Source organism: Panthera tigris, chromosome B1 (assembly GCF_018350195.1).
Source record: "Panthera tigris isolate Pti1 chromosome B1, P.tigris_Pti1_mat1.1, whole genome shotgun sequence".
NCBI classification, from domain to species: Eukaryota; Metazoa; Chordata; class Mammalia; order Carnivora; family Felidae; genus Panthera; species Panthera tigris.
This window is the reverse complement of record NC_056663.1, coordinates 39,950,834-39,966,775: the sequence shown is the minus strand read 5'-3', so window position 1 is coordinate 39,966,775 and position 15,942 is coordinate 39,950,834. Positions and strand designations below refer to the sequence as shown.

Sequence of the window (15,942 nt, the reverse complement as noted above, 5' to 3'; positions counted from 1 at the left end):
TGTACACTTTTTTTTTTCTTTTTGATATTTGTTGCTGGAGGGGGGAGTTTTCATAGCTCTGTGGAAGAAAATAGTGATAATTTCCAACATTTCAAATTTTAAAAATTAATGGTACCTCTCTGTATCAGGTAGTAGAACTACAAAATAGATTATCTGAAGAATCGAAGAAAGCAGATAAATTAGATTTTGAATATAAGCGGCTAAAAGAAAAAGTTGACAGTCTTCAAAAAGAAAAAGATGTGAGTATATATGTATTAGGCACTTTGGTTTTGAACATTGCTAAAATTAAGACAATGACATTTAATTCATATTTGGACTATAATAATTCCTTCTATTTATAAATTTAAAAATTAGAGATCCTATTTGTTTTTAAATTATAGACGATTTACATTTGTGTTTCAGAAGTAAATCTAAAATAAAAGATTAAAAGAATGTTTTTACTTCCACTCTAATTTCTTTTGTATACTTTTATGTTTTCTACCACTTTTGTTTCTCATACATTGTTCTGCTCATGACTTTCTATAAATTTGAATAGCGTTTCTGTTTTCTGTATAATTGAGAGGACACAATTCTTGTTGTTGTTGTTCATCATATCTTAAATCTTTTAAAAATATTTTTACTTTGTCATGGTTGATGAATATTTAGTCTTAGCTCTTTGATCTTTTTATGTCTAATGAAAAGAATGTTATATAATGTACTTTATATAATGTACTGGAGTAAACAGTTTTGTTTCTTATGTTTAACTGTGTATAACATATTGCCTTGCACATAGTAGATATTTAATATTGTTAAATATTAAATTTGTTGTAATTTTGTCCTTTTATGATCTTTCTATGGAAGATCAAAACATGAAACATGTCCATGTTCCCTACTGTTCATCACTCTCTTAGGTAAGGCAAAGACCACTGATGAATAAATTCATAAAATGTAAAGCTAACTTTCCTTATTTTTGATGTCCCTCCAGAGGTTAAGAACAGAAAGGGATTCTCTGAAGGAAACCATTGAAGAGCTTCGTTGTGTACAGGCGCAAGAAGGACAGCTCACAACTCAAGGTAAAAACATTTCAGTAGCTCAAGCAAGATCATTTATTTTTTACAGTATGAGTAGAAATTTTTGATTCATTTTAAGATGCTTGCACCAGTGGATGAAAATGAAAAACTGGTGAAGAGGCATGAAGTTGATATAAATTATAAACTGTTACCCAGATTTTGTGGCAAATAGGCTGTAGTTAATAAGACCAGATTTACTTGGCCTATTTTGTATTTTAATTATATGTAAATATTTGAATTTTATTAGATAAAAAGCATAAACATTTGTTAAATCATCTGTGTTAATAATAAACCTGGAAAATTTTATTCTGGGAAGTTTCTTATGACCTCTTTTAAAAGTCAGTCAGTGGTTTTTTTTTCGCCTGAGATGTGAGGTGGATATCAATGCATTACAGGACTTCTGTACAAAGTAGAACTCTGCTCTTCTCACAGGGAAGGAGCAGCACTTAGCTCGAAGTTAGTCCCTTCCACTTTTGTCATCATGCTGGCAGATGTGGAGCCTGAACGGTGACTTGTACAGCTTCACAGTTTGTTCACCCCTGTTCCAGTAACCTGCCCTTGGCTTTTCAGTTACCCAAAACTGGAATTCTTCCTCTCCTCTGACTACAACCTCCTTTTTCTCCTCCTCATTCCTTCTGCCTACCACATTTCACCTTTAACCCCCTCTCTGTTGTTCCTAAAAAAAATTTTTTTTAATGTTTATTTATCTTTGAGACAATGCGAGAGACAGAGTGCAAGCAGACAGAGGGAGACACAATCTGAAGCGGGCTCCAGGCTCTGAGCTGTCAGCCCAGAACCCAATGCGGGGCTCAAACTCACGAACCGTGAGATCATGACCTGAGCCAAAGTCAGACGCTTAACTGACTGAGCCACTCAGGTGCCCCCCCCCTCTGTGATTTCTATTTCTGTTGATCAGCTCTCTTCTGGCCTCATTTTCCAGCTTACACAGCCCACCTCACAGCCATTTAACTTTGTTCTGATCACCACCATCTTTCCTTAATGGTGAAAGCTTGTCAAACACCAGTTCAGATTGCCTAAAGTTTTTTTTCTCTGTTCCAAATTAACCAGGGCCAGCTAAAGACAGTTATATATCTTTCTCTTTTTTTTTCCTTTTTTAAATTAAGGTATAATTGACATAACATTGTATTAGTTTCAAGTGTACAACCTAATGATTCGATATTGGTATTTATTGTGAAATGATCACCACACGAAGTCTAATTAACATTCGTCAACATACACAGTTACAAAATTTGTTTTCTTGTGATGAGAACTTTTAACTTATTCTCAACAACTTTCAGTATGCAATATAGTGTTATTAACTATAGTCACCACGCTATACATTATATCTGTGTGACTTATTTATTTTATATCTGGAAGTTTGTACCTTTTGACCCCTTCACCCATTTTGCCCACCCCCTCATATCTCACCTCTGGCAATCACCAATCTGTTCTCTGTATCTGTGGCTTGGTTTTTTTGTATTTTTTATTTTGTTTTGTTTTGTTTTTAGATTCCACATGTAAATGAAATCACACAATATTTGTCTTTCTGTGTCTGAGTTATTCACTTAGCATATTGCTCTCAAGATGCATCATATCACAAATGGCAAGATTTCCTTCTTATGGAGTTCATATATACATATGTGTGTGTGTATATATGTATATATATATAATCTCACAATTTGTTTATATATCAATTGATGGAAACTTAAGCTGCTTCCATGTCTTAACTATTGTAAATAATGAGGGCACAGGTATCTTTTCAAGTTAGTATTTTCGTTTTCTGTGATTAAATTCTCAGAAGAAGAATTGCTGAATCATATGGTAGTTCTATTTTTAATTTATGTTTTCCACAATGGCTGCACCAACTTACATTCCACCAACAGTGCACAAGGGTTCCCTTTTCTCCACATTCTCACCAACGCTTGTTATCTCTTGTCCTTTTGACTGGTGTGAGGTGATAGCTCATGTGGTCTTGATTTGCATTTCCCTCCTGATGAGTGATGTTCAGCATCTTTTCATGTACTTGTTGGCCATCTGGATGTCTTCCTCAGAGAAATGTCTATTCGGATCCTCTGCTCATTTCTTAATTGGTTTTTTTGCAGTTGAGTTGTATGAGCTCTTTAAATGTTTTTATATTAACCCCTTATCAGATGTATTGTTTGCAAATATTTTCTTACATTTAGTGCATTGTCTTTTCATTTTGTTCAGTTTCCTTTGCTATGGAGAGGCTTTTTAGTTTGAAGTAGTCAGTATTAGATTTTTGCTTTTGAGAAAATTATATATCTTGCTTGTCTTCACCAAAAATTATTTCTGAACGTAATTGGATACTCATTGCTGCTTGGTAATCCTTTCATGTATCTCTAATCTACTGTATAAGTTTTTCCCAAATTTTAAGAATCAGCCTAAGCCTTAATTCCTTAACTCTCAGCCCCCATATCAAGAGAGGCTATCTCGGGGCGCCTGGGTGGCTCAGTCGGTTAAGCGTCCGACTTCGGCTCAGGTCACGATCTCACGGTCCGTGAGTTCGAGCCCCGCGTCGAGCTCTGTGCTGATGGCTCAGAGCCTGGAGCCTGTTTCAGATTCTGTGTCTCCCTCTCTCTCTGACCCTCCCCCGTTCATGCTCTGTCTCTCTCTGTCTCAAAAATAAATAAACATTAAAAAAAAATTTTTTAAAAAAAAAGAGAGGCTATCTCATGTAAACTTACACTTTTGTTTCTTTGCTACCTATGAGCCTATATGTTTTAACCTTATTTATGTATATGTCGTTGACATAGCAAATTTGCTCAAAAAATTTACCCTAATGAATTAAATCATCATTTATAATAGTGAAATTTAGAAACAACCTAAAAGTCTCATTCAACTGTAAACTGTAGAGCCATTTAAAAAAAGAACTATATCTTATATGCCTGACCTGGAGAGATATGTATGTTATGTCATTAAGTTAAAAAAAATGGTGACACCATCTGTGAGAAACACTCTCAGCAAGCTTCAATAGAAAGAAACTTCCTCAACCTAATAAGGATATCTATGAAAAACCTACAGCTAACTTTATACTTAATGGTGAATACTAAATGTTTTCCCTAAGATCAGGAACAAGGCAAGGATGATCACTATTTTTTATGTGTTATTATTTATCAAACTCCAGCATAGTTAACATACAGTGTTAAACTAGTTTCAGGTGTACAATATAGTGATTCAACAATACTGTACATTACTCACTGCTCATTCTAAGTGTACTCCTTAATCCTCTTCACCTATTTCACCCATCCCCCCACCCACCTCCCTTCTGGCAACCATCAGTTTGTTCTTCATAGTTAGCAGTTTGTTTTTTGTATTGTTTCTTCTTTTTTTTTCTTTTGTTCATTTGTTTCTTAAATTTCACATATGAGTGAAATCATATGATATTTGTCCTTCTCTGACTTATTTCACTTAGAATTATTCTATCTCCCTCTATGGTGTTACAAATGGCATGGTTTCATTCTTTTTTATGGCTGCATTATATATATACATATATATATATATGTATATATGTATATATATGTGTGTGTGTATGTATGTGTATATATATATATGTATATATATAATATGAATGTCACATTTTCTTTATCCATTTATTTATCAGTGGACACTTGGACTGCTTCCATAATTTGGCTGTTGTAAATAATGCTTCAGTAAACATGGGGGTGCATAAAGGATGTTCACTCTTGCTGCTTCTTTTCATTGTCGTATCAGAGGTTCTTGCAGTCAGGCAAGAAAAAGAAATAAAACACATTCAGATTAGAAAGGAGGACGTAAAAAAATCACAGAACTAGTAAATGAGTTCAGCAAGGCCTCAATATATAATAAGATCAGTATATAAATACCAATTATATTTTTGTGTACTATGAGTAAATTATCTGGAAATGAAATTACAATAGTAGCATAAAGAATAAAATGCTTAGGAGTAAGTTTAATAAAGAAGCATAACATTTGCAACAATGTGGATAGAACTAGAGTATATTATACTAAGCAAAATAAGTCAATCAGAGAAACACAAATATATGATTTCACTCGTGGCATTTAAGATACAAAACAGATGAACATAAGGGAAGGGAAGCAAAAATAATATAAAAACAGAGAGAGGCAAACCATAAGAGACTCTTAAATGCAAAGAGCAAACTCTTCATTTGCTCTAGGGTTTGGGTTGGGGGGAAGGGCTAAAGGGGTGAAGGGCATTAAGGAGGACACTTGCTGAGACGAGCACTGGGTGTTACATGTAAGTGATGAATCGCTAAATTCTGTACCTGAAATAATTATTACACTATATGTTAACTAACTTGGATTTGAATTAAAAAAATATATATAAGCATAAGACCTGTACACTGAAAACTATTAAGTCATTGCCAAGCTAAAGATCTAAATAAATGGAGAGACAATCCATGTTCAGGTATCAGAAAATTCACTCTAGTTAAGACTGCAGTCCTCTTAATATTGACTTTATTGAATAATAAAGATTCAATGCAATCCCAATCAAATTCTAAGCAGATTTCCTTTGTAGAAATTGACAAACTTATTCAATTTATGTGAAAATACAAAGGAACCAGTATAACCAAGAAAAAAAATCTTGGAAAGGAAAAGGTTGGAGAAATCACATTCTGATTTCAAACTTACTATAAAGCTACTGTAATTGAAAAACATGAAATTCACATAAGAGTAGACATACAAAGATCAATGTACTATATCACATTAAGAGAATGAAGGGAGAAAAATCACATAATCATTTCAATTGCAGAAAAGGCATTTGACAAAGTCTAACACCATCATTAAAAGAAAAAAAAAAACATAAAAAACTTCAATAAATTAGGAAGAGTGCTAGAAAGGGAACTTCCACAATATGATGAAGTCCATATGTGAAAAATCCACAGCTCACATCAACTCAATTATGAAAGACTGAAAGCTTTTCCTCTAAGATCAGAAGCAAGACTACCAACTACCACCACTTCTACACTTCTATTGAACATAGCCCAGCAAGTTCTAACCAGACCAATTAGACAAAAGAAAAATTTTTTAATCTAAATTGGAAAGAACTAAAACTATCTTTCGAGTTGGCATGATCACAAAAAACAAAAAACACCCGTTAGAACTAGTAAAATGAATTCAACAAAGTTGTAGGATGCAGCTCAGTTACATTAGCAGCAAAAATATATATGCAAACACTAATAATGAAAAATCTAAAAAGGAAATTAAGAAAATAATTTTATATATAACAGGATCAAAGAGAATAAAATACATGGGAATAAATTTAACCAAGGAAGCAAAGACTTGCACCCTGAAAACTACTGTTGCCACTTCTTACAGAAAAATGAAAAACCCATCCTAAAATTAATATAGAATCTCAAGGGATCCTGAATAGCCAAAATAGTCTTAAAAAGGAAAAAAGTTGGAGAACTCACCCTGATTATTTCAAAACTTAATATAATTGTAGCAATCGGAGTAGTGTGGTATAGGCATAAAGACAGTCATATAAGGCCAGCAGAATAGAATAGAAAGCCCAGAAATAAACCCTTCCTTATGTCGTCAGTCGATTTTCAACAACAGTGTCAAAACCATTCAGTGAGGGAAAGGAAAGTCTTTTCAATATACTGTGCTGGAAAAACTGGATATCTACATCCAAACTCATGTTTTAAAAAATGGACTCAAAATGGGTAAAAGACCTAATGTAAGGGCTAAACCTATAAAACAGAGGAAAATTGTCATGACTTTGGATTTGGCAATGATTTCTTGGAATTGATACCAAAAGCTAAGTCAGCAAATGAAACAAATTGGACTTCATCAAAATTAAAACTTCTGTGCATTGAAGAACACTATTTTTTTTTTAATTTTTTTTAACGTTTATTTATTTTTGAGACAGAGAGAGACAGAGCATGAACGGGGGAGGGTCAGAGAGAGGGAGACACAGATTCTGAACAGGCTCCAGGCTCTGAGCTATCAGCACAGAGCCCAACGTGGGGCTCGAACTCACGGACTGCGAGATTATGACCTGAGCCGAAGTCGGACGCTTAACCGACTGAGCCACCCAGGCGCCCCTCGAAGAACACTATTGACAGAGTAAAAAGCAACCCATAAAATGGGGAGAAAATATTTGTAAATCATATATATATATTTGATAAGTGATTGAAATCCAGAATATATAAAGAACTTATACAGCTCAACAATAAAAAACAGCTAAGCTCACAAATGGGTGACTTGAATTGATATTTCTCCAAAGAAGATATACAAATGGCAAAAAAGCATATGAAAAGATGCTCAATATCAAAGTCATTAGAGAAATACAAATCAAAACCATGAGATAGTTCACAGCCATTTAGATGGCTACTACCAAAGAATGAAAGGAAAATAAGTGTTGGGGGGCATGTGGAGAAATTGGAACTCTTGTGCATTGCTGTTAGGAATGTAAAATGGGAGGCCACTGGTAGAAGAGTTTGGTGGTTCTTCAAAAGGTTAAACATAAAATTACCACATGATCCAGCAATTCCATTCCTACGTAAATATGCAAAAGAATTCAAAGCAAGGACTCAAGCATATACTGGTTTAACAGTGTTGAAAGCAGCATTATCCACAGTAGCCAAAAGATGGAAACAACCTAAATGTTCCTCAATAGAGGAATGGATAAAGAAAATGTGTGTGTGTGTGTGTGTGTGTGTGTGTGTGTGTGTGTGTGTGTGTGTGTGTGTGTTTGGCTATGAAAAGGAATGAAGTTCTGATAAATTCTACATGTGTGAGTTTTCAAAACATTATGCTAAGTGAAGTAATATAGACATAAAAGGTTAAATATTGGTATGATTCCGTGAGGTATGTAGAATGGGCAAATTCATTGAGACAGAAAGTAGAATAAAGGTTATGAGGAGCTAAGGGAGAAGGGAATGGGGAGTTATTGCTTAATGGTTACAAAATTTGTGTTTTTGGGTAAGGAGTTTTGGAAATAGTGGTGATGATTCCACAGCATAATGAATATAGTTATTGCCACTCAATTGTACACTTAAAAATTGTTAAAATGAGGGGCACCTGGGTGGCTCAGTTGGTTGGGTGTCTGACTTCAGTTCAGGTCATGATCTCACTGCTTGTGAGTTCGGGCCCTGCGTCGGGTTCTGTGCTGACAGCTCAGCGCCTGGAGCCTGCTTCAGAGTCTGTCTCCATCTCTCTGCCCCTCCCCTGCTCATGCTCTGTCTCTCTCTCTCTGTCAAATATAAAAAATAAAACATAAAATTTGTTTTAAATTGTTAAAACGATAATAACGTAAGGCAACTGTGATAGTCTTTTACTTGACTAAAACAAAGATTTTAGGTATTAAAATTAATGCTCAAAGTAGTGTTTCATATAGAAACTAAAGGAGATCGATATACTCTCTCTTAAACCTTGCATCCATGTTTGTGTATTTGTAGGGTTAATGCCTTTGGGAAGTCAAGAATCTTCAGATAGTCTGGCAGCAGAGATTGTTACACCTGAGATAAGGTAAGGAGAATATGACATTCAGTCGTATTGCACAATGTTCCTAGAGGAAACTTACTCCTCTACAGTATAAAGAGGAGTTTCTTACTCATTATTACTAATAATTTCAACATGAACTCAGTATTAAATGTCCATGTTTTCAGCCTGTTAGAAGCTTTCTTCATTTGGCCCAAGAGACATTTTCCCACTTGGGTAGGACAGTATTTCGCACATTCACAGCAAACTAATATATCTGTGCTTGGGTATTCTTAGCAGACATTTAGCAGTGAAACCACTTGGCCTAAAGATAAAGGTTATGCCTACCCAACAGCCTTCAAAATAATTAGTCACTAAGATTTATCTGTCTGGGAAAGATATATTACAGTAGACAGACGTATCTTCCCCTCTCTAGTATTCTTCCTTCAGTATTAACTTACAGTTTTATTTAGGGATAGCATTTTTAAAATTCCATTTATTTCAATATATGCCTGCCTTGATGTGTAAGAATGAAAAATTAGGGGAGAGGCACCAAGTATCTGACAGAAGGAGAATGATTAACCCTGTATATTGCTTTTACCTTCTTGGGGACTATTTGCCCCCTTTTAAAATTGACACACTGGCCCTTGGGAATGCAAGCTGGTGCAGCCACTCTGGAAGAGTCTGGAGGTTCCTCAAAAAACTAAAAATAGAGCTACCCTACAACCTAGCAATTGCACTACTAGGCATTTATCCATGGGATACAGTTGTGCTGTTTTGAAGGGACACATGCACCCCCGTGTTTATAGCAGCAGTGTATGCTGCTATAATAGCCAAAGTATGGAAAGACCCCATATGTCCATCGATGGATGAAAGGATAAAGAAGATGTGGTACATATATACAATGGAGTATTACTCGGCAATCAAAAAGAATGAAATCTTGCCATTTGCAACTACGTGGATGGAACTGGAGGGTATTATGCTAAGTGAAATTAGTCAGAGAAAGACAAAAATAATATGACTTCACTCATATGAGGACTTTAAGAGACAAAACAGATAAACATAAGGGAAGGGAAACAAAAATAAGATAAAAACAGGGAGGGGGACAAAACAGAAGAGACTCATAAATACGGAGAACAAACGGAGGGTTACAGGAGGGGTTGTGGGAGGGGGAATGGGCTAAATGGACAAGGGGCACTAAGGAATCTACTCCTGAAATCATTGTTGCACTATATGCTAACTAATTTGGATGTAAATTTTAAAAAATAAAAAATAAAACAAGTAAAAAAAAATAAAACAAAATTGACACTGGCCTTGATTCTTCATAAAATCTTTGGGAGGGTATTAAGTGAAATGATTGTGTAAGGGTTTCATAAACTTTGAAAGTTACAATAGGCATTCAGTTACTTGTTGAATAAATGAAGACAATATTTATTGTTGGCATTTATTTAGGGAGGATAAACAAAAGGAGAATAATGTAGCACCAACACAGGAAGCATCTTATATACCTTTTCCTTTTCTACCTTCTGATGTGGTACTTTATTATTGGACCAATAAAATTTGTGGAATGAATCTAAATACAGGGCTATATCAAAAAAAAAAAAAAAAGAAGAAGAAGAAGAAAAGAAAAACCACAATTTTAAGGAAGCTTTTAGATTATGCAGTTGGATTTTTAACCTGAAGAAAAAGAACAATGATAAAGATTCAACAAATAAAATGGCTTTTTTGAGTATGACTCATCACAAAGTCAAATATACTCTGTCTCCAGAAGAGCCATCAAGAAAATGAAATGGTAAAAGAGATGAAATTGTATTAGTTTTAGGTGTACAGCATAATGATTTGAAATGTCTATATTGTGAAATGATCACCACAGTAAGTTCAGTTAACATTCATCACCACACATAATTACAACTTTTTTTTTCCTTGTGGTGGTACTTTTGTTTTGAGCAACTTGACAGGATTGTCCTATTTTTCTAGAAATTAATCCTAAGGAAATAACCGATAAAGCTGATCGCTTTGATCACATCAAAGCTCAAAATTGATAACAAATTCCAAATAATTGTGCATTGATTAAATAGCAATTCATCTGCAGTATGTTGTTTAACATGTCATTTAAAGTGTTATATTTATCATTAAGGTATAATATTTAATGATATGAAAAGATTGTGCAAACTTAAGTATGAATAGCAGATGCAGCTCTGAGAACATGGTTTGTTAACAAGAATATAATTTCACATATTTATAGGAATGGGTGGAATGCATATATTGAAGGCTTTCTTTGTTGACTATTATGTCTTGACATCAAGTGATTGGTAGTTCAAGAGCATAGCATTAGAGATTATGTTTTTTGATGAGAACTGAAAAACAAATACATAAATGCATTCACAGCTTAAATATTTAAACCAAAAAGGAAATAGAATTTTGAGGTATCGTTCATTACAGTCATGATGTTTGGAGATGCTGTTATCTTCAGATTATCCATTCTGAAAAGAAAGTACTGAAGACCTGAATGTAATGTCTTAGCCAATTACAAGAGCTGAATTCTTTGCAGTATTTTGTTTTTCATTTCTGTTCTATGCATTAAATCTGTAACTGTGAATAGCTGGATTTTGTTAACAGTATTGCATCAGTGTACTACATAATCAGCTTTTCTTTTGTTCATTCAGGGAGAAACTTATTCGTCTTCAGCATGAGAATAAGATGTTAAAAATTAACCAAGAGGGTTCAGACAATGAAAAAATTGCCTTATTGCAGAGTCTTCTGGATGATGCAAACCTACGCAAGAATGAACTGGAGACAGAGAATAGGTAAGGATATATGTAGATGACAGCATTTTGACACAGGTTTTCTCTGTTTTCCTTGATTTTGATTCCCTTAAAGATTTGGATTGTATGTTGAGTAGTGATAATGTGTTATTCCATTTCATTTTAAGAGTACCTTAATCCATTTTTCTGCTTACAGATAGACTTGCATAAAAGTGTTGTGCCTCTTTATAATAGCATTCCCCTCTTTATTTCTTCAAGCAAACTGATACCAACCACCCCACCCTTTTCCCTTTCTAATTACTAATTAAAACCAGAAGATTAAAAAAAAGTCTGATTATTAATTCAGTCTTTCACAATTTTAGTTCTATTCATTATCAGAATAATACAGTTTACCCTGTTTTTATAAGCTAATGTGTTGAAGGATCAGTTTTGAGAAAAACAGGATTCATCAGAACTGAATTGACAAGAGTTTTTTTTCTTTTTTTTTTCAAACCTGTTATTTCTTGTGACCCTGAAAAGAAGTCATTCATTTTATAAACAATTCAATTATGAGAATTCAGAATCTGGAAATTTAACAAGAAAATCATTATGTAGTCATTCAAAGCAACTGTACAGCAATAGCTTGCTCTGGAAAGAATTACATTTATATTTTGTTGTGACAGTCTTTTAGTTCTTTTCCTTTTTGGAAATGTTTCTTAGATACCAAACATGGTGTCTTTTCCTTTTCTTAGTGTTGTGATATTATGTCATTTTTGAGGGATTTGACATTTTCATTAATGGTTTCATAGTTTGCTTGATATTACAGTTTATTATGCCTGATTGATGGGGCATTTCCCAGGTGTGAGTCAACAATGTTATGACCATTTTACATGCCCTGCCCTTCTTGGCACTTTAATTTTATTTATTTATTTATCTATCTATCTATCTATCTATCTCTTTCTCTATTTATTTATTTATTTAAATGTTTATTTATTTTTGAGAGAGAGACAGCATGAGCAGAGGAGGGGCAGAGAGAGAGGGAGACACAGAATCCGAAGCAGGCTCCAGGCTCTGTCAGCACAGAGCCCAAGTGGGGCTTGAACTCAAGAACCACAAGAGCATGATCTGAGACAAAGTGGGACGCTTAAACGACTGAGCCACCCAGGCACCCCTGCAGTTTGATTTTTAAAGCTGCTGTGGTAAAATCAGCAAAAAGCATAAATAACAGGGTGATTATTAGAGCATAATAAAGCATAAAAAGGAGGACAGTTTTATATCAATTCTTAGAGCATAGAGAATGAATACTTTTTTAAAATACTTAGAAAAAGTTTAGAATGAAAAGTGGAGAAAAGGGACTTGCAGAAAGCAGCTTGGCAATCATGCAGCCCCATGGGTGAGAGCACTTGTGTTCATCTCCATCGTCCTTTGCTTCTGGGCTATATTTTAGCCATCTTTAGTCAGGAAGGTCTTCCCTGTACCTTAATTTTTTTCCAGTGAATCAACACCCATAACTTCCTTTATAATGCTTTGCATTGTTTCTCACAGATCTTATGGCCATTGGTCTTCTCTGATCAGAAAAAGAACAACTACTTGTCATTTACACAGCACTCATGTTGTAGATGACTGATTGCCTCCCAAGTCCCAATGCCACTTACAGCTGTTTGCACTTTAGTATTGTGTTTGTTTCTTTTTTTTAAATCATTTTATTTTATTTTTTTCATCATGATCAGTGTACTCTTTCCTCCATCCCCACACCCACCTCCCCTCTAGTAACCATCAGTTTGTTCCTTATAAAGAGTCTGTTTCTTGTTTTGTCTCTCTCTTTTTTCCTTTCTTTTGCTCGTTTGTTTCTTAAATTCTTTTTTTTAATGTGTATTTATTTTTGAGAGGTAGTGTGTGAAAGTGGGGGAGGGGCAGAGGGAGAGGGAGAGAAGGAATCCCAAGCAGGCTCCATGCTGTCAGCACCAAGCCCAACACAGGGCTTGAACCCATGAACCCACTAACTGTGAGATCATCATCTGAGCCAAAATCAAGTGTTCAGACACCCAACCCACTGAGCCAGCCAGCAGCCAGGCACCTCTTATTTCTTAAATTCTACATATGAATGAGTTCATATGGTATTTGTCTTTCTCTGAGTGACTTATTTTGTTTAATATTATACTCTAGCTCTGTCTTGTTGCAAATGGCAAGATTTCATTCTTTTTTACGCTTAAATAATATTCCAGTGTGCGTGTGCGTGTGTGTGCGTGTGTGTGTGTGTGTGTGTGTGTGTGTGTGTGTGAATACATCTTCTTTATTCATCTTTTGATGGACACTTGGACTGCTTCCATGGTTTGGCTGTTGTAAATAATGCTGCAGTAAACATAAGGATACATGTATCCTGTTAAATTAGTGTTTTTGTATTTTGGGGGTAAATATCTGGTAGAGCGACTACTGGATCATAAGGTAGTTCTATTTTAAGATTTTTGAGGAATCTCCATGCTGTTTTCCACAGTGGCTGTGCCAGTTTGCATTCCCACCAATAGTGCAAGAGTGTTCCTTTTTTTCCAGCTCCTTGCCAACACTTTTTTCCTGTGTCTTTGATTTTAGCCATTCTGATATTGTAGTTTTGATTTGCATTTCCTTAATGATGAGTGATGTTGAACATCTTGTCCTGTGTCTGTTGGCCATCTGTATGTCTTTTTTGGATAAATGTCTATGTTTTCCACCCATTTTTTAATTGGGCTATTTGGGGTTTTGATTGTTGACTTGTGTACATTCTTTATATATTTTGGATACTAGCCCTTTATTGGATATGGTATCTGAAAATATCTTCTCCCATTCCATAGGTTACCTTTTAGTTTTGTTGATTGTTTGCTTTGCTATGCACAAACTTTCTATTTTGATGTGGTCCCAATAGTTTGTTTTCTTCGCCTCAGGAGACGCATCTACAAAAGTGTTGCTACAGCTAATGTCAGAAAGATTACTGCCTGTGCTCTCTTCAAGGATTTTTATGGTTTCAGGTCTCACAGTTAGGTCTTTAATCCATTTTGAGTTTATTTTTGTGTATGGTATAAGAAAGTGGTCAAGTTTGGGCGCCTGGGTGGCTCAGTCAGTTAAGTGTCTGACTTCAGCTCAGGTTATGATCTCACACTCTGTGAGTTCGAGCCTTGCGTCAGCCTCTGTGCTGACAGCTCAAAGCCTGGATCTCACTTCAGATTGTGTGTCTCCCCCTTTCTCTGCCCCTCCGCTGCTCATGCTCTCTCTGTCTCTATGTCTCTGTCTCAAATATAAATAAAAACATTTAAAAAAATTTTAAAAAGTGGTCAAGTTTCATTCTTTTGCATGTGGCTGACCATTTTTCCCAACACCATTTGTTGAAGATTAATTGAATTTTGGGTTTATTTCTGAGTTTTCTGATCTATTTTGTGTATTTTTATGCCAGTACCATAAAGTTTTAATTACTGCTGTTTTGTAATGTAACTTGAAATCTGGAATTGTGATACCTCCAGATTTTTCTTTTTTAAGATTGCTTTGGCTACTCAAGGTCTTTTGTGGCTCCATACAAATTTTAGGATTTTTTTTTTTTTAGTTCTATGAAAAAATGCTATTGGCATTTTTGATAGGGATTGCATTAAATATGTAGACTGATTTGGATAATACAGACATTTTAACAATGTTTGTTCTTCCTTTAAAAAAATTTTTTTTTAACATTTATTCATTTTTGAGAGACAGAGACAGCGTGAGTGTGGGGATGGGGGCAGAGAGAGAGGATGACACAGAATCTGAAGCAGGCTCCAGGCTCTGAGCTGTCAACACAGAGCCCTACGTGATCTCACAAGATCATGACATGAGCCAAAGTCGGACACTTAACCGACTGAGCCACCCAGGCGCCCCAACAATATTTTTTTTTCCAATCCATGAGCATAAAATGTTTCTCCATTTCTTTACTTCATGTTAAATTTCTTTTACAGGTCTTTCACCTCTGGTTAAGTTTATTCCTAGATACTTTATTGTTTTTGGCGCAGTTGTAAATGAGATTGTTTTCTTAATTTCTTTTTCTGCTGCTCTATTATTACTGTATAGGAATGCAATAGATTTCTGTATCTTGACTTTGTATCCTGCGACTGAATTTTTTTATCAGTTCTAGTCATTTTTTGGTGGAGTTTTCTATAAGTGGTACCATGTCAAGTGCAAATAGTGAGAATTTTACCTCTTCCTTACCAATTTGGATGCCTTTTATTTCTTCGTGTTGTCTGATTGGTGTGGCTCAGATTTTCAGTACTATATTGAATAAAAGTACTGAGAGTGGACATTCTTGTCTTGTTCCAGACTTTAGGGGAAAAGCTCTCAGTTTTTCACCATTGAATATGATGTTGGCTGTGGATGTTTCATATAAGGGCTTTATTATCTTGAGGTATGCTCCCTGTAGATCTACTTTGCAGAGGGTTTTTAATGTGTTATTGGATTTAGTTTCCTGATACTTTGTTGAAGATTTTTGCATCTATATTCCTAAGAGATATTGGCCTATGGTTCTCTTTTTTTGTGGTGTCATTATCAGGTTTTGGTATGATCAGGGTGATGCTGGCCTCATGGAATGAATTTGGAAGTTTTCCTTTCTCTTGTATTTTTTGGAATAGTTTGAGAAGGATAGGTATTAACTTCTCTAAATGTTTGGTAAAATTCATCTGTGAAGCCATCTGGTCCTGGACTTGTTTCTTGGGAGT

General features: G+C 35.0%; 1 protein-coding gene across 7 annotated transcripts in view; it reads left to right on the top strand.

Annotated features, from left to right (window-relative positions):
• The window catches only part of HOOK3 (hook microtubule tethering protein 3), a 114,665-nt gene that overhangs the window by 68,853 nt on the left and 29,870 nt on the right, over window positions 1-15,942 (top strand). For all 7 annotated transcript variants that reach the window (XM_042983346.1, XM_042983344.1, XM_042983343.1 and 4 more), the window contains 4 exons: window positions 129-239; window positions 965-1,052; window positions 8,471-8,540; window positions 11,159-11,299. In XM_042983346.1, coding sequence (XP_042839280.1) covers window positions 129-239; window positions 965-1,052; window positions 8,471-8,540; window positions 11,159-11,299 — 410 coding nt within the window. The remainder of the gene's footprint in view (window positions 1-128; window positions 240-964; window positions 1,053-8,470; window positions 8,541-11,158; window positions 11,300-15,942) is intronic.